Source organism: Channa argus, chromosome 21, assembly GCF_033026475.1.
Source record: "Channa argus isolate prfri chromosome 21, Channa argus male v1.0, whole genome shotgun sequence".
NCBI lineage: Eukaryota > Metazoa > Chordata > Actinopteri > Anabantiformes > Channidae > Channa > Channa argus.
In genome coordinates this window covers 3,389,042-3,415,797 of record NC_090217.1, presented here as the reverse complement: position 1 = coordinate 3,415,797, position 26,756 = coordinate 3,389,042, and the positions used below count along the sequence as shown (strand labels likewise).

General features: G+C 40.9%; 2 protein-coding genes across 4 annotated transcripts; both read right to left on the bottom strand.

The window, feature by feature from the left end:
- Nucleotides 1-161: 161 nt before the first annotated feature.
- th2 (tyrosine hydroxylase 2) lies at nucleotides 162-5,950 on the bottom strand. Its single transcript, XM_067490124.1, has 12 exons — nucleotides 5,202-5,950; nucleotides 4,299-4,473; nucleotides 4,017-4,105; nucleotides 3,847-3,914; nucleotides 3,694-3,744; nucleotides 3,459-3,604; nucleotides 2,797-2,932; nucleotides 2,635-2,704; nucleotides 2,470-2,526; nucleotides 1,796-1,891; nucleotides 1,571-1,704; nucleotides 162-682 (listed from the first exon to the last, which is right to left on the bottom strand). The coding sequence occupies exons 1-12, from the start codon at nucleotides 5,421-5,423 to the stop codon at nucleotides 517-519; spliced, it is 1,410 nt and encodes a 469-aa protein (XP_067346225.1). The 5' UTR covers nucleotides 5,424-5,950; the 3' UTR covers nucleotides 162-516.
- A 155-nt stretch (nucleotides 5,951-6,105) lies between these two features.
- pah (phenylalanine hydroxylase) lies at nucleotides 6,106-18,772 on the bottom strand. Of its 3 annotated transcripts, XM_067490125.1 has the most exons (13): nucleotides 18,613-18,772; nucleotides 17,369-17,488; nucleotides 13,462-13,645; nucleotides 11,343-11,431; nucleotides 10,819-10,886; nucleotides 9,368-9,564; nucleotides 8,738-8,873; nucleotides 8,598-8,667; nucleotides 8,294-8,350; nucleotides 7,681-7,776; nucleotides 7,203-7,336; nucleotides 6,992-7,107; nucleotides 6,106-6,594 (listed from the first exon to the last, which is right to left on the bottom strand). In XM_067490125.1, exons 1-13 carry the CDS (start codon nucleotides 18,682-18,684, stop codon nucleotides 6,551-6,553), a joined length of 1,383 nt encoding a protein of 460 aa, XP_067346226.1. In that variant the 5' UTR covers nucleotides 18,685-18,772; the 3' UTR covers nucleotides 6,106-6,550. The 3 variants fall into 3 exon arrangements, with proteins under 3 accessions (XP_067346226.1, XP_067346227.1, XP_067346228.1); XM_067490126.1 differs by lacking the exon at nucleotides 7,681-7,776; XM_067490127.1 differs by lacking the exon at nucleotides 17,369-17,488 and having other exon boundaries at nucleotides 18,613-18,769.
- Nucleotides 18,773-26,756: the final 7,984 nt, after the last annotated feature.

Sequence of the window (26,756 nt, the reverse complement as noted above, 5' to 3'; positions counted from 1 at the left end):
TGACCTGGCCCTACTGATGCGCTGGGCCTCAGTGCTGGCTCTGGCCGTGACCAGCAGAGGGAACATGATACTTAAATCATTCATAATTAGCTCCTTCCCTTTTGCTTAATAACACACGAAGATAAATGGGTTCCAAGAGATTTCCAAATGGAAATAGTTGGTTTGGAATTAAAAACTAGAAAATGGCCCACAAGCCCCTGTATTGTAGTGGTTCTCTTATTGTGTTTTTCCAATTGTAAAGCAAGAGAAGGGATTCTTCATGAAAATAAACATGTATTTCTTTTTACATAATCTTCACATTAAATAATACAATATACACACACACACACACACACACACACACACACACACACACACACACACACAAATGGCCCAGAGGGACCAATCTGGGACTACACCATGATTTTCTTTATCACCTTTTCCCATAACAATGATTACAAGTCCCAAAAAAAAATCCATTGTTTTGCTCGGAGGTTTCTGTCTGTCTCATCTCTTACAGAAAGCCTGTTCCTGATCTTAAGATGAGCTGAGCCTCTCCAAGGCACAAAGCAAGGTCTTCAGGTCTTCTCTCACCTGGCTCAGAGCATTTTGGATCTTGCCAGGCTGATCCAGAACCTCTATGCTGCAGGTAAAGGGGTCATAGCGAACGGCAAAGGGGCGCTTGATGGTTTCAGAGAACCTCCTGAGTGAATGCATGTGAATAGTTATTAAACACACGTAAAGCTGAAACTGCTTTACACATAAATTAACCAACCTGCAGTACAAACATAAGGCTGTTTTGGGTTTATTCTAAAGTCTTTATTCCTCCATTATATGCTTTGATAGCGCTAATGTGTCCCTTTTAAATCTTTGGGTCCCCAACAGGATTGAGATCTTTAAAGGACCCTTAGCCGTGTTTACTGAAGTTTTCCTCTCATTTGTCAACCCTCCACAGAGTACTACAGAGCAAACTCTAAATCATTTACCACAAACAAAACGAGTGAATTACGGACAAGGCTGCAATGATTTTTATGGAAGAAATTCACTTATTGCACAATGACATGCAATAAGAAAAACAATCATAGTAAAAAAATTTTAAGGACAAAAGTTTAAAAATGAAACACTAAAACAATGTTACGATTCTAATGCTGATTATTACCATATTAAGCATCTTAGTTTGGCATTTGCACATTAGCAGTAAGTTATTACAATTAATCCTGAGTAGGTTACGAACATCTGGGACAGTTGGTTTGACCTCGGATTCCTCCTGGCTACATGTCAGTGTCCCTGGACAAGGCACTGAACCTCATGTTGCCCCATTTGTCAGTTGTCAAGTGGTGAAAATCTCCACCACCTTTTTTTTCCATATTTTTCTTGTTTGAAAGTTTGTGGAAATAATGTAGGCCTTACTTCTATTTGTACTTTACATGTTGAAACTATTACTTTTACTTAACTAAGAATTTGAAGTAATACTTCTGCTTGTAGTGAATTAATTGGACAAGTACGTGTCATTTTTACCACCTCTGATTAGCTCACAGCAGCTTTGTAATGACAGTTAAATTGCTGGTTAGAGTTTTGTGACAGTAAATACCTCAGTTTCATCTTCGCATCCTCAAAGCTCTCAGACAAAAAGTAAACGGGCTGGTAGGTTTGGTCCTGGTACGGCTGCACTGCCATCTCCTCCGGGTTGAACGGCCGATACTCCGGCTTGTTAGACAGAGCGTACTGGAAGGACAGGCCAAAGGCTGTCAGCACAAACAGCAAATAGCAAATTTCCAACCAAGTATACGTGGGTTAACATGAAGGACACACTTACAACAAGCTCCCCATAGGAGGAGAGGAGCCCAGCACCGTAAGCTTTCACTGCTCCATTCTGTTTGCAGAGGCCGAACTCCACAGTGAACCAGTACAACTAAAGAAAGCAGATACAATTACTTCAAATTTATTGTGGGAGAGGATGTCATGCAGTACATCTAAGCAGCGGTGAAAACTGTGAGCACCTTTAGTTCTTATACATCATGTAGAGAACTATTACTTAGCATTTTCAGTAATTTGTCTTTCAATTAAAATGCACAGAAGTGATTTATAAGCTCATATAACTTTAAAACTAACAGGGATGTTTACATTTTTATGTCTTTTTTTTCTACAATTCTGACTTCTGAGTGTAAATATATATGCATCTGAGTATATCCAATATGTGGGCCAGTGATGTTTGTCATCATCTAAGATAAAAGAACGAGCAGACATTAGCCAAATGACCCTGGTCCGCTCTTACTTATGTGCATGTGTTAACTTCAGTCACTAGATGGTGCTGAAGATCCATCATAAGCAGTAACTAAGTCGGTTCCCTCACATGTAACAGGAAATTCTTCCAGATTTCAAATTGGCTAATAATTATTTTCCTGTGATGTTTTATAAAGGAATAGTTTTTAGACAGTGAATATTCAAAGTCTGCAGTTTTGTTTCTTAAAAAGGAAAAAGTCAGCCTACCGTTGACAGTTTTTCAATATCCTCATCAGAAGCTCCAAGTGAGGCAAGTCCGATCTCCTGAAAATGTTCAACCCCACCATAAGTAAAGGAGATATAACTAGATTCCACTCTGACAAAGTCCAATCTAGAAAATCAGGAGACTATAGTGCAGCACAGTACAGTTACCTGTGAAAACTGGGCGAATTCTTTATCTGCCAGCATGGGAATATGGCCGAGAAGTTCATGGCAGCAGTCCCTGTCAGAGACGGTTCAACACAGTCAATTAAAGAACAAGCTAGTTGAAAACATAGATAAAGAAGTCAGGCCCTAAAAAGACAATGGACTTACGGCTCAGGGGAGTGCATGGGTGCAGAGGAGTGTCGGATGTACTGCGTGCACTGGAACACCCTGAAGGCCAAACTGGCTAAAAAGTCTCTGGCTGACAGCAGGCCGGCTACGGGGCGCAGCTGGAAACCTGTTTTGTCTGAGAGGAGAAGACAAACACTGTCAGACCCTGGTGGAGTTTGCATATGACTTTTAATGTCAATAATATTGTTGGTCCACATTTATACAGTAATACTATGTAATGTTAGAGCTGCAGCTTTATCAGCCAGTTAATTGACAATTGACAGAAAATTAATCTGGTTCCAGCCTTTTAAATGTGAAGGTTTTAGCCTCTTCTTTGACAATAAACTCAATTCATTTGGATATTTGTCGGACCTTTTCCAATCATATGTCATATTTTGACAAAATGACTATAAACATTGTTTATTAATAATTAAACGAGTCATGTGCAGCCACATTAAAATGTGCATACTGTTTAGAAGTCACACATTTTTTTTGTTTTTTTGGGTTGTTTTGTGGCGTCTGTTAGTTTTTCTTTCAGTCTTCATCCAAAAAAGAATTTCGACTTCCTCTCTCACCTGAAGAGTTTCTACAATAACTGAGACATTCACTCATCTACTACTTCCAACTCTTTCATATTTGAACATTGTCGTCCTGTGCGTTACCTTTCAGGAAGGCAGACACCTCTTTGAGCTGAGGGATGCGACCCTCTTCGTACCCACACTCTTTTTCCAACTGCTGCAGAGCGTCCAAGAACTGCCTGCAGGCCAGGCTGGGGTAGATATTCCGCAGCTTCTGGTAAACCTCCCTCCTTGAAACACAACACCACCACGTCACATTATTGCACTTTATCCACCATCCACCATCATCTGCATCCATGACTGTGCACTTCATTCTCACCATGTTGCTACTTCTTCTGCTGTGTACTCCACACTGGGTAATGGTTCACCTCTGTGACAAAGGAAGTAACCGTGTGACTGACACATTAACTCATAGTGCTCCATGGAAATAGATTATTATTATTTCTTTTACTTTTTGAAAAATCAGACTCACTGTTTGTATCTGAAAGCGAGTTCAGCGATGAAAGCCCGTCTTTTTCTGTATTCTAGGTCTCTGTATCCCTGCATGAACATACGTTACTTAACCCTAATCAAGCTCCGTTTTAATATGATTTACTTTAGTAAAGATCAAAACCAGGATATTATGCCATAAATAACACTCACTGGATGATCCTGGTCCATGTCTGGATCAAATTTGGTTATTAACATGTTGCATCTGTCCAGGTCTTTCATCTGTCGGGGAAACCAGGGAACTGTGATGTTGATGGGAGGAAAAAAGTGAATTAATGCTTTGCTAATTGGGCAGGTTGCATGTGATTATCATGTAGTGACACGAAAAACCAAAAAGGAGCATTTATTGGTTAAACAATGTTGAGTATGCTGACTCACTATAAACATGGCTCATAAGAAAAATTATATGAAAAAGGTTTAAAATGCTGAAATTGCCTTTTTCCTCCTGTACTGAGCGAACGTCTTCGGCCACTCTCTTCAGGGAGTTGATAAAAACTTCCAGGTCAGAGCTGTGAACTTCACACTTCATGAAGAACTCCAGGTCCGCCAAGCTGTTCTTCGACTTCCTCCCTGGTCGACTCTCGATGTGGAGAAGTTTGGCTTCAAACGTCTACGAGGATTTAGCAACAACAGGATGTAAAAACAGACAAAAATCGAGTTTCTTTTCTCTTTGTTTGGTTCATCAGTCTTTGAATTAATCAGTGCTGAGGTGCGTTTGCATCCTATGACCTTGTAGCACAGGTTTTGCTTTTACCCTGAAGAAGTGAATATACTCGTATGTCTTAATGTCAGGAAAGGAAGTTAAAAATCTAAAAGTTAAAAATTGCTTACTAATATTAAATGTGTGTTTCCACCAGTAACTAGTGTAAAAACACGATAGGCTTATAACTATTAATATCATTTTCTCAGCTGTAATTCTTGTTATGACAAACTCTTTGCCGACTGATTTTTCGAAAATGCTTTATTTAATGTAAGTCTTACTGCATTGCAAAGAAAATATTGTCCCGTTCATTCCACTATATTTGTTAGTGGATCTACAGAAAAATGTTTTTTAGCTTAGTATTTAAGTTGCGTTCGCGTTTACTGTTAAAGTGAGATGTTTCTCTGTGTTTGAGCTGACAGAACATTTGTTTGAAGAAACTGTGATGGGAAGTTTTGTCACTGCCTTGAAGAAATTACCAGGAAAATAATCTGCAGATTATTGGATAATCAAAGCAACTGTTAATTGCAGCTCTCAATCCATAGGAAAATACCTGAAAACCTCAGTAATACCACGTTACTGCACAAGTAAAGTACCTTTCAGGGCCCTTTGCTTCTTTCTGCCTGTTTGGATCTTACCTCAAATATTTTCCCCGTTTTGAAGAAGCCTGCGTTTTTCTCGTTGCTCAGAGTGAACAGGACGTTGACGGTGGCCATGCCGTCCTTGTCCTCGAACACGAAGCTGTCTCCGTTCCTGGAGGGCCCCGGGGAGCCGCCGCTGCGCTCCCTGCGAGCATCCTCGATCAGGCTCTGCTTCCTCCCGCCGAACGGCGCCGTCTGCACCGCGCTCTCCGTCTTCATGTCTCCCGGAGGTGCTGCAGCGGCGCAGGGGACAGGTTTAAATACCCTGTCCTCCGGGGGCTTTATGGAGATGAGTTGCGCAAGTGTAGCACGTGCGTTTGGCCTTTTTGGCTTGGTTTTGCGTCATGACATTATTTATGGGAGCAAAACAGAGCTATTGGAGGATGATGGCACAAAAATGTATTAGGCGTCAAAATTCCGGTGAGTCACAGGTGTATTCAAACAAAACAGGTCATTGAGTCATATAAATGGTTATATATTCGCATTTATTAAAGAATGACTTGGTGTTGTTTGATTGGCTGATTAGAAACGTTAATCAGTTATATATAAATTCGTGCTTTCATTTTATTAAAAATACTCCCCGATCAGATAATGTTCCAAAAGGCTTTTAAAGAACAGGTTAACAAGAGCAGCAACATGCAGAAATGACTAATGCCAAACATGTTAAGAGGGAATAATTTATTTAAATCGAAGTACAGAGGCAACATAATGTACCTAAAATATGCAAAGTAAAAGTATTTGGGGGTCATTATTATTGGTGTAATGTTCAAGCAGCTTAGGAAAAAGCAAAACTGATCGACCTTTACATTGTTATATTTGACATTTACTAAATTGACATATTTAGTAAGTAACTTATTCTCCGGTAATGTGATGTGGAAGTATAAAGCAGCAAGTACAAGAGTAAAGTCCAAGAGGGGAGAGATTTATTTTTTTTAAATGATGCACAATGAAACAAATTATCTGTCAATGTGTCTTTAGGTTCGGCATGCACAGGTAAATATTCGTTTGTATCATATTAAAAGAATTAGTCAGTAAAGAGATGTGGATGGAAAAAAAACCCTCTTATTTCTTAACATAACATTTATGCTCAAAAGTTGACAGTAACATTTTAAAGTGTTACACATTATTTCAGACTTTCTTCACCTAACTAATATGAATGCTTCCTACTTATTGGATTACAATTGTGTATCTGCTTTAATACATAGATTGCATATTTGTGTAATACAGAGAGGGCTCATTTGCAAGCATGCTAAGCATAACAGCAAGAGCCCTGCAGTCAAATTAACTAACGACCACGGCGCTGAAGAAAAGGTCGTCAGGTGCATCAGCTCACATTATTCATGCAATTATTCCAGTTTCCGCAGGGCTTCGCACAGTTTCCCCACCTCACCTGAGATAGGAAAAAGAAAAACACATATTATAGTTTTAATAGATGGGTGGACCCTGAGGCGACTCTTAAGAGTTATTCTGTCCTTTGTCTCTAATCAAATCAAGTAACAACACATCAAGCTCACATCTGTGAGTGATTCATATTCAGTTATATATCAGTTTGTTTGTTTTTTTACATCACTCCAACACTCAAAGTCAAATGGAGTCAAAATAAAACGGTTTGGGTTGTGTATTAGATATTTAGATATTTTTCACTGCCTGCATAGCAGTTACAGTATTTAATGATAATTCAAAGATATAATAAGATGGTTACAGTTGATAAGCTGTGCTTTAAATTATTTCATTTTATCTTGCAGGATTTTTAGCACACATATAGCTGATGTAAAGGGGATGCATACTCCTGATGCTGTCAGCCAGGTTTCTGAGCTGCAGGGTGTTGTCCAGGACTTCGATGCTCTGCGTGTAGGGGTTGTAGCGCACTGTGAAAGGCCGTGGGATGGTGGCCGCAAATTTCCTGTGGACAGTTTAATCATAATCAGTTTTAGCCCTGCAATCTCAACCTACTGCACATATACACCTCAAAACATTAGGGAAAGAACGTGTTCGTACCTCACTTTCTCCTTGGCATCCTCGAAGCTTTCTGCAACAAAGTAAGCGGGCTGGTACTCTGTGATCGGGTATTTCTGGAGGCTGGTCTTGTCGGGGTCAAAAGGCTGGAGTTTGGGCTTGTCTGTTAAGCAGTACTGCAAGAAGAAAATGTATTTAATGCTGAGCTTTTACCGTGTCTCTATTCTCATCACAGCCATTATAGTAAACAGGAAGTGCAGTGGGATTCAGGGTTTTCTGGTGATGTGCTTTGACAGAGTGCACATCCTCTGCTGATGTAACTTGTGACCTCTTTATTGATCGGCTCATCCTCGGTCTGTCTACATTTACCCAGTGAACCACTTTACCCGCACCCTGCTGGACAGGCAGACCGACTCCCCCAGTGACACATTAAACCTGGATCAACGTGGACCACTAACCCACAGCCTGCGCCCCTGTGGCTCTGCAACCAAGCGAATGTGTTACAACATCAGCCTCTTACCTGCAGCTCTCCAAATGATGAAAGCAAGCCAGCTCCATAAGCTTTGATCTCTGAGCCTTGCTTACACAGGCCAAACTCCACAGTGAACCAATACACCTGAGGACAAATGTAAGGTTAGTAAAATGATGATTTATACGCAGTAAGTTTTGTTTGATGAGCTCAGGTCTGACATTATTGCTGCACCCCAGTGCAACAGAGGTGATTGCAGGGTCAGCCGGGATGCTCACATATGATTTTCTACTTGTTGACCCACAAAATCAGTTATTGTTGCTCATTGTCATGGTGGCAAAAATCTCAGACAGATCGAAGCGGAACTATTAAATGTTTAAGAAAAGAAATGAAGCTGGTATGGCCATTAGCTTATGGTGCCTAATGCTAATAATAAGTCAGTTTGCAGACTTTATAGAGCTTTTCCACTTTTGTTTATAATAGTTTAGCATTTTAGCTTTAGCACTGGGGGACACAAAAGTTACATAGTCTTGTGCTTTAAAACTTTCAAATATGAATATATTAAACCAGAGCTATTCACATGACCCCTGTGTTAATAATCATAGCCTAGATGAAAGCAGTGTGCAGTTACTTTCTTATCACTTATCTTGTGCCCAGTACTCACAGTAGCAAGTTTCTCAATGTACTCATCAGGGGCACCCAGAGAGGCAAGTCCAATTTCCTACAATGGAGAGTCACAGACAACAGACCAGTGAATAAAAAGGCCTAGAATGGCATGTGTTACATATATTTTTTAGCATCCCAGAATTACACAACAGACTACTACACTGCTCTATGAGAAATCATAGACGGTGCATAGTTAATGCATTGTATTATTTAAAACAAAGACAATACGAAAACAAGATTTCATAAATGCATAAAACATCAACTGCAACATCTATAGGGATCATTTCCTGACACTTAATTACCTGTGAGAACTGGGCAAAATTAGGATCAGCAAACAATGGAACATGTCCCAGGAGCTCGTGGCAGACATCTCTGTGAAGGAATCGAAAATTACTCAATGTATTTTTCCTTTTTTTTTTAACGATGGTGTTGAGACACTCACGGTTCAGGTGTGTATCTGGGCTTGGAGCCGTGACGTATGTACTGCGTGGAGTGGAAGACACGGAAGGCGAGGCCAGCGAGGAAGTCCCGGGATGAGAGCAGGCCGGCAACCGGACGAAGCCGGAAACCTGTACACGCTGCAGCAGAGGGAATAGACAGATGAACCAAGGGTGAGTGGTTGTGTTGAATAAGTGTGTTTAGTGAGGGGTGGGGGGCTTGAACTAGTCCTGCCTCCTGAATAAGGAGATGTTGCATACACTGGATGACTCAGGTAAAAGGCATGTTTAGAATGGTTTTATAGCTTTCAATCTCACCAGTCATTAAAAGAAAATGTTCTTTTTTAGAATTTTTTCAAGATAACTGCAATATACGTATTTCAAGAAAACTCTGGGGTAGTAAACACATAACAGCAGAGGATGGTGACCTGCAGTTTTGCTGTTGGGTTCACATGGATCAATAAGTGGGTAAGAACCCGTTCCACATGTGAGTCATAAGGTCAACGGAAACATGGAAACATAGCTCTACATTTACAACATTTCAGTCCTTTGTAAATTAGGATTTATACATTTGACCTAAGTTACATAACAGACGATGAACAGATGTAATGTTCCGGGGACCCAACAGGACTTACACTGCAGAAAGCGGGAAACGTCTTCCAGCTGTGGGATGTTGTCCTGCCTGTAGCCACAGTATTTTTCCAGCAGTGGGAAGACACGGTTGTGCTCACGACAGGCGTGAGTTGGGTACAGAGTCTTCAGCTCCTTGAACACCGTGCCCCATGTGGCCTTTTCCTCCTCCGTGTACTCCACCCTGGGGATGACTTGGCCACTGGGACAAAGGCTCAAGTTTATTTTATTACTCTTTGTGTAGAGAAACTTTTTGTGGGCTTGTTTAACGCCCTGAATGTAGAGGCAATAAAACAAACAAAAAAAAAAACTATAAAAGTTAAATTCAAATTATTAAGCAATTAAACAAGGACGAAGAATTTAAAATGTATTCAGTTTTTTTTGTTTGTTTTGAATACGTTGTGGACAGAAGATTGATGGCAGTATTAATACCAGAGACAATTGTATTACAGTAATCTCATCAATGGGAGATGAAAGTGTAAAACTGTTCCTAGATTCGTGGCAGAGAGGAAGGATCTGATCATTAAAATGAAAACACAACTGGACCATTGATTTTATGTTTTTCTGAGAGGATCTAAGAGTCCAAAAGTTAAAAGGGATTAGCAATAATCAGATAATTGTTTGCATTTTAAGAAGATTAACTTTTTCAACAATCCCCAAATGCTCCGATTCGCCATTATTCTACTGGGGTTGTGTTTCACGGACATTAAACATGAGTCGAGGAAATGCTTTCTTTTAGTCTCTATATGAGAATTGTAGAACATACTGTTAATTTAGAAAATGAGCGACGTTATCGTTGAACTAGATCTGGGTGCCGTCCACGTAAAGCTATGCCATTAATACCCGCTCCGAGTTTCATGACGTTCTAAAAGGTCTAAATCGTGGTCAGTGGTACCGAAGGCTGTGTGTAGATCCATGAGACAAAGAATGAGTTGATGACCAATATCAGTCGTTACAAACAGGACATTTGTTTTCTGCTCCAAAACCTTGCACAAATTACACCTTATTGAAAACCTGTACGTGAGAGAATTGGTAAATTTCTCGAATCTAGTGATTATTTTGTTAAAGAATATGCTTTTCTATGGACTTTTTTTTTTATTATTAGGAAATAATTGTCTATTTTTCTTATGCTAAAATCCGTTAATCAAGTCCTCTAGTTTCCTACATCGGGCATGTTAATAATGCTGTGAATAGCAAACTTTCATAGTTTTAATTTTTTTGGACAGCACTGCAGCACTTCTTACCAGGATCACACACAGCCATGTAAATGTAGGTTCAGTGCTCTTTGTAGTGCCTGTGAATAATACTTCTCAATTATACACACAAAGACCAAGGCTATGTAAATCTACCACTGGCTCGCTGTAATAATCTTCATGATTATTCTTCCGTAACATTTTGCTTGGACAATGGACCAAAACAGAGTGAGACTGAGAATGAAAACTTTACGAATGCTTACTGTTTGTAGTTGTAGGCAATGTCGGCAAACTCCTTCCTGCGGGCTCTGTATACTGGGTCTGTGAAGCCCTGAAAACACACACACACACACACACACACACACACACACACACAAAGGAAAGCCCTCTTAGATCTCATGATTGCAGCCTGGCCACTCAGCTAAATCAAAGAGTGGAAATCCTGTGCTAAGGCTAAACCCTGTGGCCAGCATTATGCACTTCATCTCTAATAATACATATTCAAATGAAGCCTTTGTAGGGTGTTTTAGCTCATGATGAATACATTTTGCTTTAATGCCGGTGGCAAAAGGGAGCAATTATCTATAATTATAGGGGCTCAATTAAAGCAATGACATCAATTTGTGTGTCTACATAGTTTCCATTAGAATAGACGGCCGAGTGTGGCCTGTCATCTCAGCAGCCGCCCCGTCTTTCATAAGTCGTGTGGGCGTGAGTGGACATGCATTCACACAAATGCAGAGGCAGGATGTGGCAAACAGACAGTGATGGATGAGTCAGTGCTTACTGGGTGATCCGCATCCAGCTCAGAGCCGTAACTGAGGATCTGGTTGGCAAAGCGGTCCAAGTCCTGGATGTCATTAGGGAACCAGGGCACTGGAGGATAATAACAGTTATTAAACAGTGGTAATTTCTGTTTTTATTCAACATGTATTTATACAGGTCAAATCAATGAAGCATTCACTGCCCAAACTTCTGCACAAAGGCAAGTACACTGACAAATCAGTGAAATGTTTAATGTTTGTACAACAATTACTTTTTACTGAGCACGAGTTTGGACTTTCTCTTCCCGTGAGACATTTAATGCCATATTGTGTAGAGCTGAAATAATTAGGCAATTAAATAAATTCATTTCAATAATCCATTGTTCGGGCGCAAATACCAAATATGACCATGTCCCAGTGAGGATTTGTTTGTCTCTCTATTGGTTGGACAAAATCATTTTAACCTCCTGAACCTCTAAAAGTACCTATAGAAAGGTGAAGTCCAAGGCAGTGACTTCTCTTACCGAACAACGTACGTTTAGTTCACAGTGAACTAAATGTTTGCTCATATTTAGCGAGAGAAACTATTGGATTGATTAAATAGTTGCAGCTCTGTTTAGGGTCGAACTCAAAAACAAATATGTAAAAGCTATTTTTCTGTCACATTTTACTGACCAACTGATATAAATAAGTGACGTACAAATTGGTACTGATGTAATGTAGATGATGTTTGGCCTGTAGGATTTTTGCCATTTTGACACTCAGCAGAACAGGGATCGAGAGGCATCTGCTTGCTCATATGAATTTATGACCCTCAAACAACACTAGGGCCCAATCATCAATCTACATTTGTGCAGTGTGGTCCACCCTGAGGCCCCAGGAAGACAATAGGTCTCTGCCAGGCTTCTCCATAAACAGATCATCCCAAAAAACAAGCCATAAATATCTACTTCTTCACTTGACCCTGACCAGTAGACCACAGTGTTGAGGCAGGGGTCAAAGAAGGATCCATGGTGGCCCTGTCTGTCTCAGCCTGCCGTGACCTTGGCATGTTCTCCTGTCCTGTGTTAGTCTGGGGCTGAGACACAGAGCTCTTCTGTTCATGCCAGGCCTGTTGGTCCTCAGAAGTTAAACTAATGTCATTCTGGAAACAACTAATAAAGGGGTCTGAATGTGTGCGATGGGCCATCAGTCTCATCGGCGACGCTGGCTGTCCATTACCAAGTCTGGCTGGGAAGGGGGGGGGGTCATAAACCGCCGGTGCTGTGCTCAGCTGATAAATGGATGGCTTCAGCTAAATCGGTCTCCCTTTCATTTGATTTTTTTTTTTTTTCTGTAGCCATGCTAGCTGTGCATCTCTAGGGACGGCAGTCCACCACGTTGGCCCAGACTTAAAAACCTTAACTACTGTATTGGAATTGAAGTTAAGTTGAATTTAGAACCAATAATTTGCTTAATAAATCAGGTAGGGTATGGAAAAACTGTAGTCCTTCATTCTATTTGAAGTTCGGTAGATTGGACAGGTCTTTTTTCAGCACACAGAAAGTTAAACTTTTCTTTCTTACCGTCACATTTTCTTGAACTTTATTGTTCAAATATATTTCAATTTCAATAATTACAGAGCTGTGTAACAGGATGCTAACAGGCCTAGACAGCAGATGAACCATTGTTTTGCGTTGGATTTCTTTGAAATTCAAGAGAGAGTTTTAACTTTTCGTGAGGGGAGAAAGTGCTGTGGTGTAAAGGGAGAACTGGATTTATAACAGAATGAAAACCAAGAGCTTCTGCAGGTAATGTAACTCGTGTCTTAAATTACATTCCTGTATACTGAGCTGGTGTGTAACATCACTAATTATTCACTATTTTACTTTAAACAGTATAACAAACACATAAGTCATATACAACTAGAGTGAGGTTTAACACTGGGCCTCATCAGTTGTGTCATGTTAGTGCAGCTCTTTTGAGTTTCCAAGTCTCACTGTGTCCGTTTACTCATCTTTGTGCTCATTTGGTGTCCTAAGACAATAAGTCTGCGCATGGGAACAAACCCATTTCTGATTCTAGTCAACCACCTGTTTTTAAAACCTTTTTATTCGTTTGTTTGCGTACATCATTTTAGTACAGTCACCTACAGTCACTCACCTGTGTCCTTCTCTTTGTTACGCGAAAGCTCAAGCACATGGCCACTGATTTGTGTGCGCAGGCTGTTGATGACCTCATCGAGGGCCTGGGAGCAGCTGGAGTCCACATTGATAAAGAACTCATACTGGCCTTTGTTCATTTGGGATGGCCGGGATTCGATGTGCGTCAGGTTGATGCCCTTCTCCTGCCGAAGTGAAAAGTCAGAGGAGTCTTGAGGTGAGAGCTGAGCTGATGATTGTTGTTGATGTAGCCGTTTAGCAGCTATATTTAAGTGAACTTTCATTTGTCAACAGCAAGAATTTTATTAAAAACGAAAAATTAGAGACCTGGTGATTCACTGCATGTTTTTGCTGCACCAGGCCGCAGCACTATCTGCGTTTCCCCACTAGAGGGGGCTGTGTGGCTACTAAATTCATGGCCATTTAACCAGACTTATTGGAATCCACACTGACCTCAGGTAACAGCTGCCTCGAACTCTCTGTTCTTTCTGCAAACTGCCTGGACTGGCACAGAAAAGGCATTCAGGGGACACTGTAGTGATTCTGTCAGTCAAACAGTTAAATACGTAAATCACCCTTCTCATTCTGCAGCATTCACATTGTCCCTGGGGTTTTTCTAGACTGTTTTTTTTTTTTTTTGACACAACTGGCATGTTCTTCATTATATCCACAATGCAGAAAGCTCTGGCATGTGTTGGAAAACACACCGTCTTTAAGTGACAGCTGCGATCAAAAATGTGCTTGTGTTAATGTTAACTTCTAGGGAGAAGGACAGGTTTTTTTTTTTTCTGTCTACTATAGGCTAAGTAGAAAGGAGAGTGTGAGCAGCAGGGCCTCCTACTCTCTCCCATCTGTATCTTATTTGGCATACCAACCTAAGGGCCGTGTGGGGCTTCGGGTGGACTTGTCCAGCTTAACGTAAGCAACTCCAAACGCTGTAACATGAAGGGGTCACTCGTCAGATTTCTGTACCCCTCTGAGCCAACCCTCCCCTGTGAGGAAGGGGACATTTACCCTTCTCTTGGCCAGACTGGGGCGCAGAGCTAAGGTCAGTCCGCAGCTCTGAGTCGTCACGTGAAAACCACACTGCAGTGTCACATGTGCGCAGGGTCCCGGTCGGATAAAACCGCGTGTCATTTTTAGTGGGCGACTTTCTGAATGAAATACGGAGATTAGACGTTCCCACGATGGAAATGAACATGTGATAGATGCCGTGGCTGCTTGCATAAATGTTAGCACATGGATCCATAGAGCAGTGCAGTGAGTTCTCGTCAAAGCCGTGGTTTTAGGGGCCTCAGCATGTGTTATTGCAGCAAAAAGGGATATGCTGATGGTTGTTGTTGGGGGTGGGGGGGTTGGGGGGGGAGTTATTTAGCCTGGTTTATAGAAAATCTGAGAAGAAGAGGAGAGCGGGGGTGGAGCAGGGGGAGGATCAGGAAAGTGGCAGCTCATAGGTTCAGAGAGGACCCTGATGTTGGCTACAGCATTTGGCACGTGTTTAGTATTGATTGTGGTCTCTACTTACAGCTAAAAAATCTCTGTCTTTGGATTTTTCTTTTTTTTTTCCTTTGGCTTTACCTTAAACCTTGTCTACAGATACACTTTGTGTTTTGCCCACAAGAAGAGCAAACTGGAACCTTGATAGGTTATCAATGTTGAAGATTAAATAATGGAGGTGCAGCCCACCCTTGTTTACTTCCAGACTTCATCCTGTCACGTACACACTGACAGTTTAGATTGATAAAAGAATAGAAAACACAGACTTCGTGGTTGCAAGCATTTCGATCCTCAACTCAGATTAACAATTACACGTCAGATTCAATATGGAATCTACCAAAGTTTTACAAAATGCATTTTACTATTACTAATGTATTATCGTCTGCTGTGGAGATGTATAGTGTGGCATGGGGGGCATTTAGGGGGCATTTAGGGGGCAGAGTGGGTGACAACAAACTACATGCTTGAGTTGCATTTAGATAAATGTAGGATCCAGACCCATACTGAGGACTGAAAGCTCTTTCTCTGCTGCATTTATTTTAATTGTTGTCCTTCCAATCTGTCTTATGAGTCAACTTTATGATGGTATTTTATTAAATTATTTGGTATCCCTTTAATATCGTAGTTAGTAATATTAACTAGTACGGAGTAGTTCAATCTATAGCAAACTATAAGTTGTATGTACAAACAAAAATTTTTGTTTTACCAGCACTTCAGAATCCAAATATATAGATTTGTACATCACATCTCACAATGGGTGAATTATATATAATTAAAATTTTTTTTTAAAGAAACGATTATCAACAAAAGATGCTAATTCCTTTTTTTTTTTTTAAATCAATGCAATGATAAAGCTGCAATGATCAGTCATTGCAGCTTTATGTTTTTTTTAGTTTACCACTGTGAGCTGCTAGTGAGCGATCAGGAGAATTTTCTAGCAGTCCAGTGTTTGACTGCTTCACCTGGACGATGTGTGTTTGTGGATGAAAGAGCTGCCTTCCATGTTTGCACACGACTGATGCGATAAGCTTTGAGGGGTCAGAAAAGGCCAGAGAGCATGAAAACTATGCCAAAATCATTAAACTAGATGTCGTAATGCTGTAACATGTTAATATCGCACGGATCAAAATAAGCTTTTCTGTTTGTGAATCTTGTTTTGTTCATTCTTTTGTCAATGAGTGACTTTAAAAAGGTGACCTGAGGAAGGTCGGTCCACTCCTCCTGTTCAGTATTTTTCACATTTCAAACAATATTTGCTTTTGTGTGAAAAATATAATGAAAAGTTCATTCAACATGAAGCCAGCAAAACAACAAAGAGCAAAATGTTAAAATCGTCCCTTTTTTTAGTTGGTGAGTGAAATTTCTGCTACTTGCCTTTTTATAGTTCGCACATAAGAAGTATTCTGGCATATAACCCTATGCAAAGCTGTCAAATGTCAATAATTTCTAAACATAGGTTAGAGGTGCCATTTCTTTGGACAGAGCCCGTCTGGCTATTGTCCCCCGACTCCAGTCTGTATGCTAAGCTAAGCTAACGGCTGCTGGATTTGGCCTTATATTGGATGAAGAGCCACAGTGTGGCCGTTGTGTGGCTCTTATGGCCTGAAGGCATTAGCATTACTGTTTTTGAAAATGACATTATATTTTGAAAGCTAGCAATTATCAAAAAATGCCAATGTTTTAAAAAATACTACTTTAACTTTTTTGTTGTGTCCGTTTGCTGCTGTTGTTATTTAACTTTTGTCTTTGTCTTTCTGTGCCCTTATATTTTAGCATCTTAATGCACAGTAAGAACGTGATGTGATGTGCGTCGCTCATGAACAAATAACTGATAATTCCCGTGTGAGTGAGTAAAGTCGTAAAGTCGTCTTTTTCTTTTTGTGATCTTGTGTGGCTTGATGTGGCTGTATTGGGATGTTAGGGCCTTATTCTCAGGAAGCAAATATGTTGAATGCTTCCTTTCAACATTTAGCTTATTCATTATTAAAAGTGTTGGATTCCTTCGAATCCAGTGAGAGAAAAAAAACAAAAAAAATCCAAAAATGTGTTTTAGCCACATCTTGGAGTGGTTAGTTTTACCACAAACAGTCCAAATCATGCCAGCTCTGAATTAACATTCCTTCTTTGGTCGGTTGTTAACTGTAGGGGGGAACTTCTTGTAAATGTTGCTCCTGGCTTTCTGAACAGACGCAGCACTATTTTCCCTTGTGACATGTTATCTGTGAACCTACTTTAAAGTCTGGGAGAAAGAATAGATCCTCTAATAATGGTGTCAGTTTTACTGTGCGTGGGCCCCGGGGACCACTAGTAGATAATACCACAGCTCATGATAGTCACGAGCAGCGAGTGTAAAAACCCGCTCTTGATCACTTGAAGTTCAGCAGAAGCGTCAGCGGAGTGGTAAAGCTTACCTCAAAGAGCCGCAGGGTCCTGGCCAAAGCTCCAACCTCCTCTTTCAAGAAAAAGATGCAGGAGATGACTTCTGACTTCTTGTCGGTCTCCTCCTCCAGGTACATGGAGCCCCTTCTCTTCTGTTGAGACAGACCCGTTCAAGCTAAGAAGCAGAGTTGTGCAGAAGTTCATGTGTTTTCTTAGGACACTTCCTTGACACTTGCAGCATCTCAAGGGAGCAGCTTTTACCAGTGTTCACACAGAAGGAATCTTGATCTCCGTGTGATCTTCTGTGACTAGGAGCGCGTGTTTTTAACCCTAAATTTGACAACCAAACGTGAACACACTAAGATTTCAAAGCCTCACATCTTGCAAGAGGATCATAAAGGCACAGGAAATCCCACATATTGTTGCCCTGGAGCTCATTTTTGTGTCTTTGTTTAAGCTCAGCCATATGTGAGAAAGAGTAGATGAACTGTAGAGTAAAGCCATGACATTCTGCATTTCTAACATCTGACTTTAATGCCTCAAGCCATCACACCTTTAACCTTTTGACACTGGCCCCTGTAGCGACCACATGCTTTTTAACAAACCACAGAGACATTAACGTGTCCAATCGTGGAGCTTTACATTTGGGATTTTGTCATTAATTTTGACTGCAGCATAAACAGAAAAGGACTTTCTCGTACTTCAAAGCCACACAGGTCTTTTATCGATCAGTGATTATTAATCCTCAGGAAACGGTGTAAACAATTTAAATTTAAAGAACCCAGGTCCAAAATGTTACATTTATTATCCCACTGGATCAAGCAAGAAAGCAAATTCTCATGTTAGAGAAGCTGCTATTAATATTTAGCATTTTTAACAGTTTTGTTAATAGACACAAAAGTCAGCTTTTACAGCCTAAACATACTGCAAACTAAATATCTAGTCAAACACCTGTACATATATGAGGTGTAGAGGATCTATTTTGACAGCACAGACTGTCATTTTTTGCAAACATCAGCAGGTTTTGTTTTTTGCCCCCTCTACTCACTGAGCCATTTCTGTGCTTTGTTTGCTGTTGTACCTGGAATATTCCAGCTTTGACCAACTGTTAGTGAAAAAAACTGGCTCCAATTAGAAGAAGTAAGTTGCGTCTTCCTGTGTGAAATGACAATTTCATGCCAAAAGAACATAAATTATAAAAACTGTTCCTAAGAAATGAAGACAAGGTTTTAAATGACTGTAGCAAACAGGGATTGAGACAATGAGCCGGATTTACCCTTGTCCCTGAGGATTCTGTCTCTGTCTCTGGACAGTGGTTTCCATTGACTGTCCTGAACGCAGCGTCCATCCTCCTTAGGTAAAACTGTCCGTGTGAAGATGAAGCGGAACCGTGAGCTGTGGAGGAATTTGTGTGAGCAGCTTCGGTCTATAAAAGCTCTCCGTTTTAACTCCGGGCCACGTGACACCACACCCCCCTCTGCATCTGTTTGTCACGGGACTGTTGGATACAGGACGGGCACATCTGGAGCGGGGGTGGCCACCGCTGGGCTGAGGTTCCCACCAGGTATGCGGTATTCTTTTCTTTTCTTTTATTTTGTTTCCATCTTTTTGGCCAGGCCCGCTTCCTCTGACCGTGCGTCTCTGGGCTAGTGCGCATGTGCAGCCTGAGTGACCTGGCGACAGGTAAAAGTACAGAATACGCGCGTCCAACTACCAAAATATCATATTTACATATCATCCCCGCTGTCTGTGAAATGCTGAAATGATTTACATTTTCAAGTAACGTGCATAACATAATTAAACCTACTTCTAAACAACAACAGTGATTTTAAAACAAATTAAGACGGAAATACGATCAAATAAGAAGCCAATACTTGAACTTCAAACACTACAATAACTATTCTAAAATTTCGAAGTGAAATTAAAAGTTATATTCTTAAAATAACAACAATAATAATAAAATGTAATATGGTTGCCATCTTAAAAGCTGACATTTTGGATAATTACCATCTTCCGTTGAAATCTTTGTATAGCAAGGAAAATATATTGTATTAAAAATAATGATTTACTGATCTGTGTTGGTCTAAAACCAAATAACTCTTATAATTAGTTTTACCTTTTACGAGTTTATTGTGTAACCAGCATTTTGCTGTGGTAAAGGCTTAAAGTTGAGCTACTTTTTAACTTTATTAATTGTTATTACACATTATTGCTTTTTTAAAACAGACAATAATAATAATAATAACTAATTAAGAAATTGAGTGTTTCAGCTCTACTTGTCTACAGTAATTTATAGACATTTGTATATAATTTAACCTAAGATAAGTATTGACTAAAGCGATCATATAGCTGTAGCTGTAGATAAGCAACTTCTGATTTGTTCTTACTGTAAGAACAGTAGATGTACTCATTTGCTATTGATCAACATGAAAACATATTCTTTTGGCACTGAAAGACTTAAAAATAATTGTTCCCCAGTCAAACAAAGATGAGAGCTCACCATGCTGCCAGGTCACAGCAATGGTTTCTAAATGCTGACATGTTCAGATTTGGACAAGCTAATCTTTAAAGTTGCTCAGCAGCAGCGCTCATCTGTGGAACTTAAGATCACTTTCCCACCCAGTCTGATTGTGTTGTGCAGAACTTTTAGAGACGACAGACCAAGTCATGCTTTTCACATCTGCACAGACTCTGTGCAGCCAAAGAAATTCAGTAAACCTGTGCCTGTACCAAACGACTCAATTAGAAATGTTCTGTTTCTTTCCCATTGTTTGACCTGTAACTAGTTGATCATCTACTCACTTTGTTGTGTGCATGTGCAGAGAAGCAATTTCGTGTCCCCCAATTATGTTCGTCTAACCCTAACCACGTAGAATAAGTCAGGCTTACAGAAGAGTAAAGAGTAGTTCCAGACAAATGTGTACAACTTGTGTGTGTGTGTGTGTCTCTGGAAAGCAGGAAGCATGTGAACAGGCCCAGTTTTGATTTAGTGCTGTTTGTTTGTTTTTTTACTATGTATCATGTTTCATTGTGAGCACTTCCGGTAATACTGCCTCATTCTTTATTTATTATGTGTTCAATCTGTTGAAGAGAATGTTGAGTTCCATCCGAATGGACAACTAAATGTGCACTAATCAAATATTTTATATCAACAGTGAATCTACATGGAAAGCGACACTTGTAGCAGTGAAGCCCACAGTTAATTATCACCAACTGTGCAGATCCACCTGGCTCTCATTTAAAATAAAGTCATTTTATTGCCTTTCATCCCAGTGTATTGGGTTTACAACAACAAAAGCATAAAACTTTAATTAAAATACCTCACAGAACCTAGCCAGCTTAAAAAATTATAAAAATTCTATTAGTTAATTGCTGATCAACCTAATTGAATTCCATACAGTAGCAGCCATTATTTTCTTACACAGGACTCAAATTGGCCGCTTTGTGTTTCCTCTGCTCACCGTCACTAGATCCGATCTGGGATGTCACTTCAAAAAACTCTGCCAAGGTTCCAGCGTCTTTGTCACATTGTACTGTGGGTGGAGAGCTCCCCACTGTGTCATATTACTGCCATTAACGGTGATGGAAGACCGTTCCTCATTTATCTCTGTGTTTACCGCTGCCTGCTCTTCAGGGCATCGGGCATTATTCCCAGACTCACTAAGTCAGCTTTGTTGTCTGATGGGTTCAGATTGGAAACAAATGAGCTCTTTTACACAATGCAGCTGTTCTCACTTTAAAAAGTTGCCTCCGTCATGGTTATGCAACTCCAGCTTTTTTTTTTCTTTAAATTATTGTGAAGAATAATTGGACGACAAAAAAAATGGACTTAAGCGCTGGTAGTAGAAAGGCACACGTGAACACAGTGCAAAGGATAAGTATCATGTGTGCATGAGTCAGATGGGGGGGGGGCATGTGACAGGGCCTACCTGTTCATGTGACATGCTGTGTCTGTTAAGCACCATGGAATGGAGACATGCTGTTTGCTTTGTACTTTAACATGGCCCCTTTACAGTGGCTGGTCCTCACAGGTATCAGACATGATTGGTTGATCCTTTTTACTACACACGGCTACTTACTGACACTGACAGGCATTTTACGATACACAGTTGTACCTGTACAAGCTCACTCTGCGAGAGGGCCTTTGTTTTCCTGAGACAAAGATAGTTTTCAGTTCAAATTATCATCAGGCAACTTAAACTAGTAAAGCAAGTTCGCGAGGGGAATAATGTTGAAATGCAGTATTTCTCCATTTCCTGCAGTAACTGTACACACAGCGATACCAGGGTGTTACAGTGTGTAACTTCATCATTTTCAACTTGTATCCTAAGGCTCTAGTTTGGGGACTAAACTCCTCTAGATGACATCATCCGGGGTTCCGATGATGTCATCCACAGGAGTTCTGAGCAGCAGGTCAACCAACGACATGAAACACTGAACTGGAAAAAAAATGTTGGCGTTCATCTACATCTATTCCCCAAACTAGAGCCAAAAGAAAGCGGTGAAGTTGCCCTTTAAAGCACATTAACGAGATACTCCGAACCCGTCCTGTCCGCCCTGCCCTGTCCTCCCTGCCCTGTCCTCCCTCTCTCCCTGCTCTGACACAGCTTTACTTCACTTTTCACACTCTGCTAAGCTGTGCATCAGAGCTTCCCCCAATGATCCGAAGAGTGAGCCTCACTCTCGCCAGTAGTGGTTAATGTTTCTGCATCAATGGAGGATTTTGCTGCACATCTTCTGCTTATGATGAGTGTTGGGGCATATTTCTATTGAAAGAAAACATGTGGAAAATGTTTCACAGTGCAACTTTTATTGTGTCTGCCTGCCAATATAAAGCCATGTCATTGATTGTTTTTGAAGCAAACATGCTGACCGTTCCTCCACTTCCTGTTAAAAGAAAGAACATTTAAAATAAAGTAGATGCCTCTCTGTTCTCCCTACAGTGCCATAGGTAGGACAGTTTTTCTAGGCCAACCCTGGTTCCCGCAAGAAAAAGGTCAATAGGATTTTTTCCACTGGCATTTGGATTATTGTGGAACATAAGCTCTGTGACAAACAGAAGTTTTGGTCAGCAAGATAATCTTCCCAGATAAACGCCCACCTTTTAGGATTCATGAAGCCAACATATTAACAGAAATGAACCACAATAGGCTATAACAGGACGTCACCACAATAGCATTAAACTTCCAGTTTTTAATTTGAATTAGTGGACTTTTCTAAAGAGACCATTATTTTAACAGTGACCTCCTAAAGTTAGTGATAGTGAGTATTAAACTCAACAAGGCTTTAAAGGTGGATTAGTGAGCCGCTGAGCCTCTGTGTCCAGTATCATGACATTTAATGTTCCTGACAACCTCTGTAGTCTCATTTAGCCACTTGTTAGTAACCTTGGCCTTGTTTTAACTACAGACCTCATTTCAGGCTTTTAACCAAAAACCTGGACTAGAGAACTGGAAGGTCTTGGGACTCTGTTTATGACACTAAGACATTTCTTTAATTTACATGTCTCCATATCAACAACAGCATCCGCTTTTCTAACAGACAATGTTGCAGAGCTGATCCACAGCAACACAACAGCAGGAGGGTTAACTATTCCTCAAAGGAATTTAAAATATACACATAGCATGCACATGGCAGGATCAGGGTATGACCTCACAATAACCATATTCCAGACCCACTGGTGAATACAGGCTCTTTTTTTCATAAACGTTTCTTTTTGTGTGTTAATTTTAGGCTTCTGCCTTACAGCACATGCCTTATATAGGGACAACAAAGCTGTATGCTTTGCCTCCTAGACCAGATGTTTCCAGGTTAACAATAGAGTCAAATTGTTAAATCCGTTCAGACTGTACTGGATATCATCTGTGAAATAGTATGATATTAAAATTAGCAGACACTGACAAAGCCTGTAACCCACACACTCAAATTGTTAAAAAGATCAACGGCTTTCGGCTTGTCCCTTCAGGGGTCGCCACAGCGGAACATGTTCCGCATGTTGACTTGGCATGAGTCCTGCCTCAACCCTCCCGTTTAATTTTATTCGGGCTCGGCGCCAGCCTGTGCGTGCCCACCTGGTGGAGTGGGATTCGAACCCACGGTCTTCTGTAGCCCAAACCAATGCTCTACCACTGAATCACCAGGGCCCCTGTAAGATTCACTGCATTTAAAAGTTACTTAAGTAAAATGACAGAGGAACTCAAAAGTACTCTTTGTGCAGATAGGCTCATTTCACATCAGTGAATATGATTTTGTGGGGGGGGGGATTATAATTATTAATGCATTCATGGGTTCATCACTTTATGCTGCATGTTTCAGCTGATACACTATTTGATGAAAATATGTTTTGAATCTAATATTTATGATTGAATCACTTTACATACTGCTGGGTAGCTTGTGAATGTCACAATGAGGATCTATGAAATGTTTTGTTTTAATGTCAATCTGAAAACTAATTATACATAGTAGTTTCTCAAACAAATCTCGTGTTCTACCATGGAAATACTGTCAAATACATCAAAACGTCACAGTATTGAGGTAAATGTACTTAGTCACTTTACACACATCCAGTGCCTGAGCCACCTGCACACTCTCTAATCAACGTGACTCTCTTTATTGTGTTGAGTGTGACGTGCATCTCAAAAATGACTTGTATTACCAGTAGCAGAGCTATGCAGCAGGAGTGGCGGGGGGTGCTTAGACACGACAATCGCTCATCGAGTTGTGAGATTCCTAATTGTGCTTTCATGCCGTCGTTGATTAATAGACTAGTTGACAGACATCCTGTGAATGTCGTCCACATGTGCAGTGTCCACGGGGTTGCTGAAGAATCCACTTCAGCCTATACAGCAGCATTGTGGAGGCTCCTTTCTGAGAGCAAGAGAGAGCGGGGAGGGGGGTGGAAGAAAGGGGGTGGACGCAGAGAAAAGAGAAAGAAACTTCAAGGTTTTCTGCAGTGCAGTGGTAAAAGGGGGCGTGAATGAGAACAGGGACCGTGCAGCCAGCCACATGGGCTGTTCTCACTCGGTATAATGGAGGCTATTCTGTGGTTCTTAACCCCCTTGTCACATGCTGGGAGTGGGCAGCCACTCGCCCGCTGCTCACAACAGACACGCTCACCCGGTGCATAATTAAATTTTACACCCAGGGAGATCCCTCCCTTCCCTGGTCGGGTGCTCTGCTACACGTGGACCTGACAGAAACTCTCCCATGGTCAATATGTCATGTGGGGAAACGGTCGGAGTTAGAGCCGAGGTCAGGAGAATATTAAGAGGGACAAGGTGCTAAGATGCGAAGGAAGAAGGAGACATTTCACCATCTTGCCCATGGCCTTCGGGTGTTGGTTGGTTGCTCCGTGCAGCCCTCTGCTCCGACATAAATATCTCAGACACAGTTAAAGTGATCCTCTGACTCAGCTATTGGATGCATTGCCATTATTTGTTGTTACCACATCCAGTGCCCATCATCAGGGCAACATTTTAATTTGTCCAAGAAACTAAAAAAAAACTAATACGATACCAATGTCAGCATTCTGTAGTAGAACATTGGAAGGTTCGTCACATGCCCACATTAGCCTTTAGCATCACTGTACAGCAAGGCTGCTATAGCATCTTCCTGATCAAATGACCCCTCCTACCTGTCCCATAGGCTTTGTTGACATCCTTAGATTGTGGCGGCTGTAGCTTTAATAAAAGAAATCCGTCAAATACTGAAGACTCAAAGGAGGGAATGATGTGTTATCATTTCATTTTTAATTTAAACAGAAGCAAACCGGTGCCTGCAATCGCTGATAAACAGTGTTAGAAATCTTCCCATAAGGCCTGGCAGCTGTTTTAACACCTTTTCAAAGTGTGCAACAGATAACAATGAAGTAAAGTGGAACACACAGCTGTGTGTGTAATTACGGTTTGGGTTGTCGTGTTAGTGGTAAAAATGGAGATTGGATCAGTGTGTTGTTTTGAGGGGGGATGACGTGTTAAGGTTGTGCTGGTTGGTGGGGCCTTATGACGATGTGGAGAGAACGTAATCCAGATCCCCCCTCCGTCTTTCCCTGCTGGTGGGTTCTTACCCTCAGGTTGATGATCTCGTCAGCGGGGGGACTTGGGTCACCACCCTCCCCGGCTTTCTGAACAAACACAAAAGGTGCTTCCTGCCTGCAGCCGCGGTTACTTTCACCTGTCACTCAGACTTTCTCTGCAGGATGTGTGGAGGGAGGCTCCAGGTGAGATGTTCCAGTGCAGCCAACGACTCCGTGCAGATAAGTCCTGAGGGGCTTTTTGTCTTCACGTCACGAGTGAGTGACCCTGAGGTATGGCTGAGTAAGTGTTGCCTCTTGATCAGCTTTTGCAGTTCCATTTAGATTATTTCGCTAAACATTCTGTAAACCGCTTCTCTTGTTGTGTCTAAAAAAAGCTGGACAGTGGTTGGCTGTATATACTTTTTTTGCGTTAATAATAAAAAAGTATTAAGTATCTCGGAAGGCACAAAAAGCTGTTTCACTTAAAGTGAGGGTGTGTGACTTGGACACTCAAAGTCAGTCCCCTCTGCTATGGTTAGAAGGACAAAAGTGGGCCCAGAGTTCAGGGGCCACTCGCGACCCCAAAATCTGAGTAATGGTGTCTTCCATTTGTACTCAGAAGTCAGAATTTCTCCGTTCCCAGAAAACAGGAAACAGTCCCACACATAGAACTGGATATCTATGGATATTTTATCCACAAAATACTGCGTAGTGCATTGGTATAAACTGGTGTTGTTATGGTAAACTAGCCGGTCAACCTAATTGTAAGCTCTGAATTTCATCTTCCGAGGTAAATGAAACACACTATAACAACAAGCTGTTTTTTATACTATGTCTTTGACAATTTACATATTTAACATTCCACAAACTGAACGCTTATAAGCACATTATAATCAATACAAATTTTATTATATCCAAAATGTTGTTAGATTTGAGTTGATAGCCTTAAAAAGTGTGCCACCCTATTTGGAGAATGAGCCCCAGCCTGGTCAGCCCATTAAGAAGAAATTCTAGATCCGCCCCTGCATCCACATCCACAGGGCCCGAAGTCACACATTAACTCAACAACTTAACATTTTCTCTGCAGTTGTGTATTTTACCACCTACGTGACTGTCCGGTGAGCTGTCCTCACATCTACAGTCGGCGGAGGAAACGTTAATGAGAACTCCTTGACTGATCGACATTCATGCTGCTTGTCACACAATACCTGCTAACAGCAAACACACACAGAGGGACTGTCACTCTGCAGCTGCTAATACAGCTCCAGTTTAACAAGCCATGTCCTCACTGAGGACAAATGTTCAAGAGTTTATTTCTTCTTAACATTATACAGTTAGAATGAAGAGTAGACTGTAGATAAGTATCGACATGCTAACTTGAGTATTGGTACTAGAATCATTCAGGA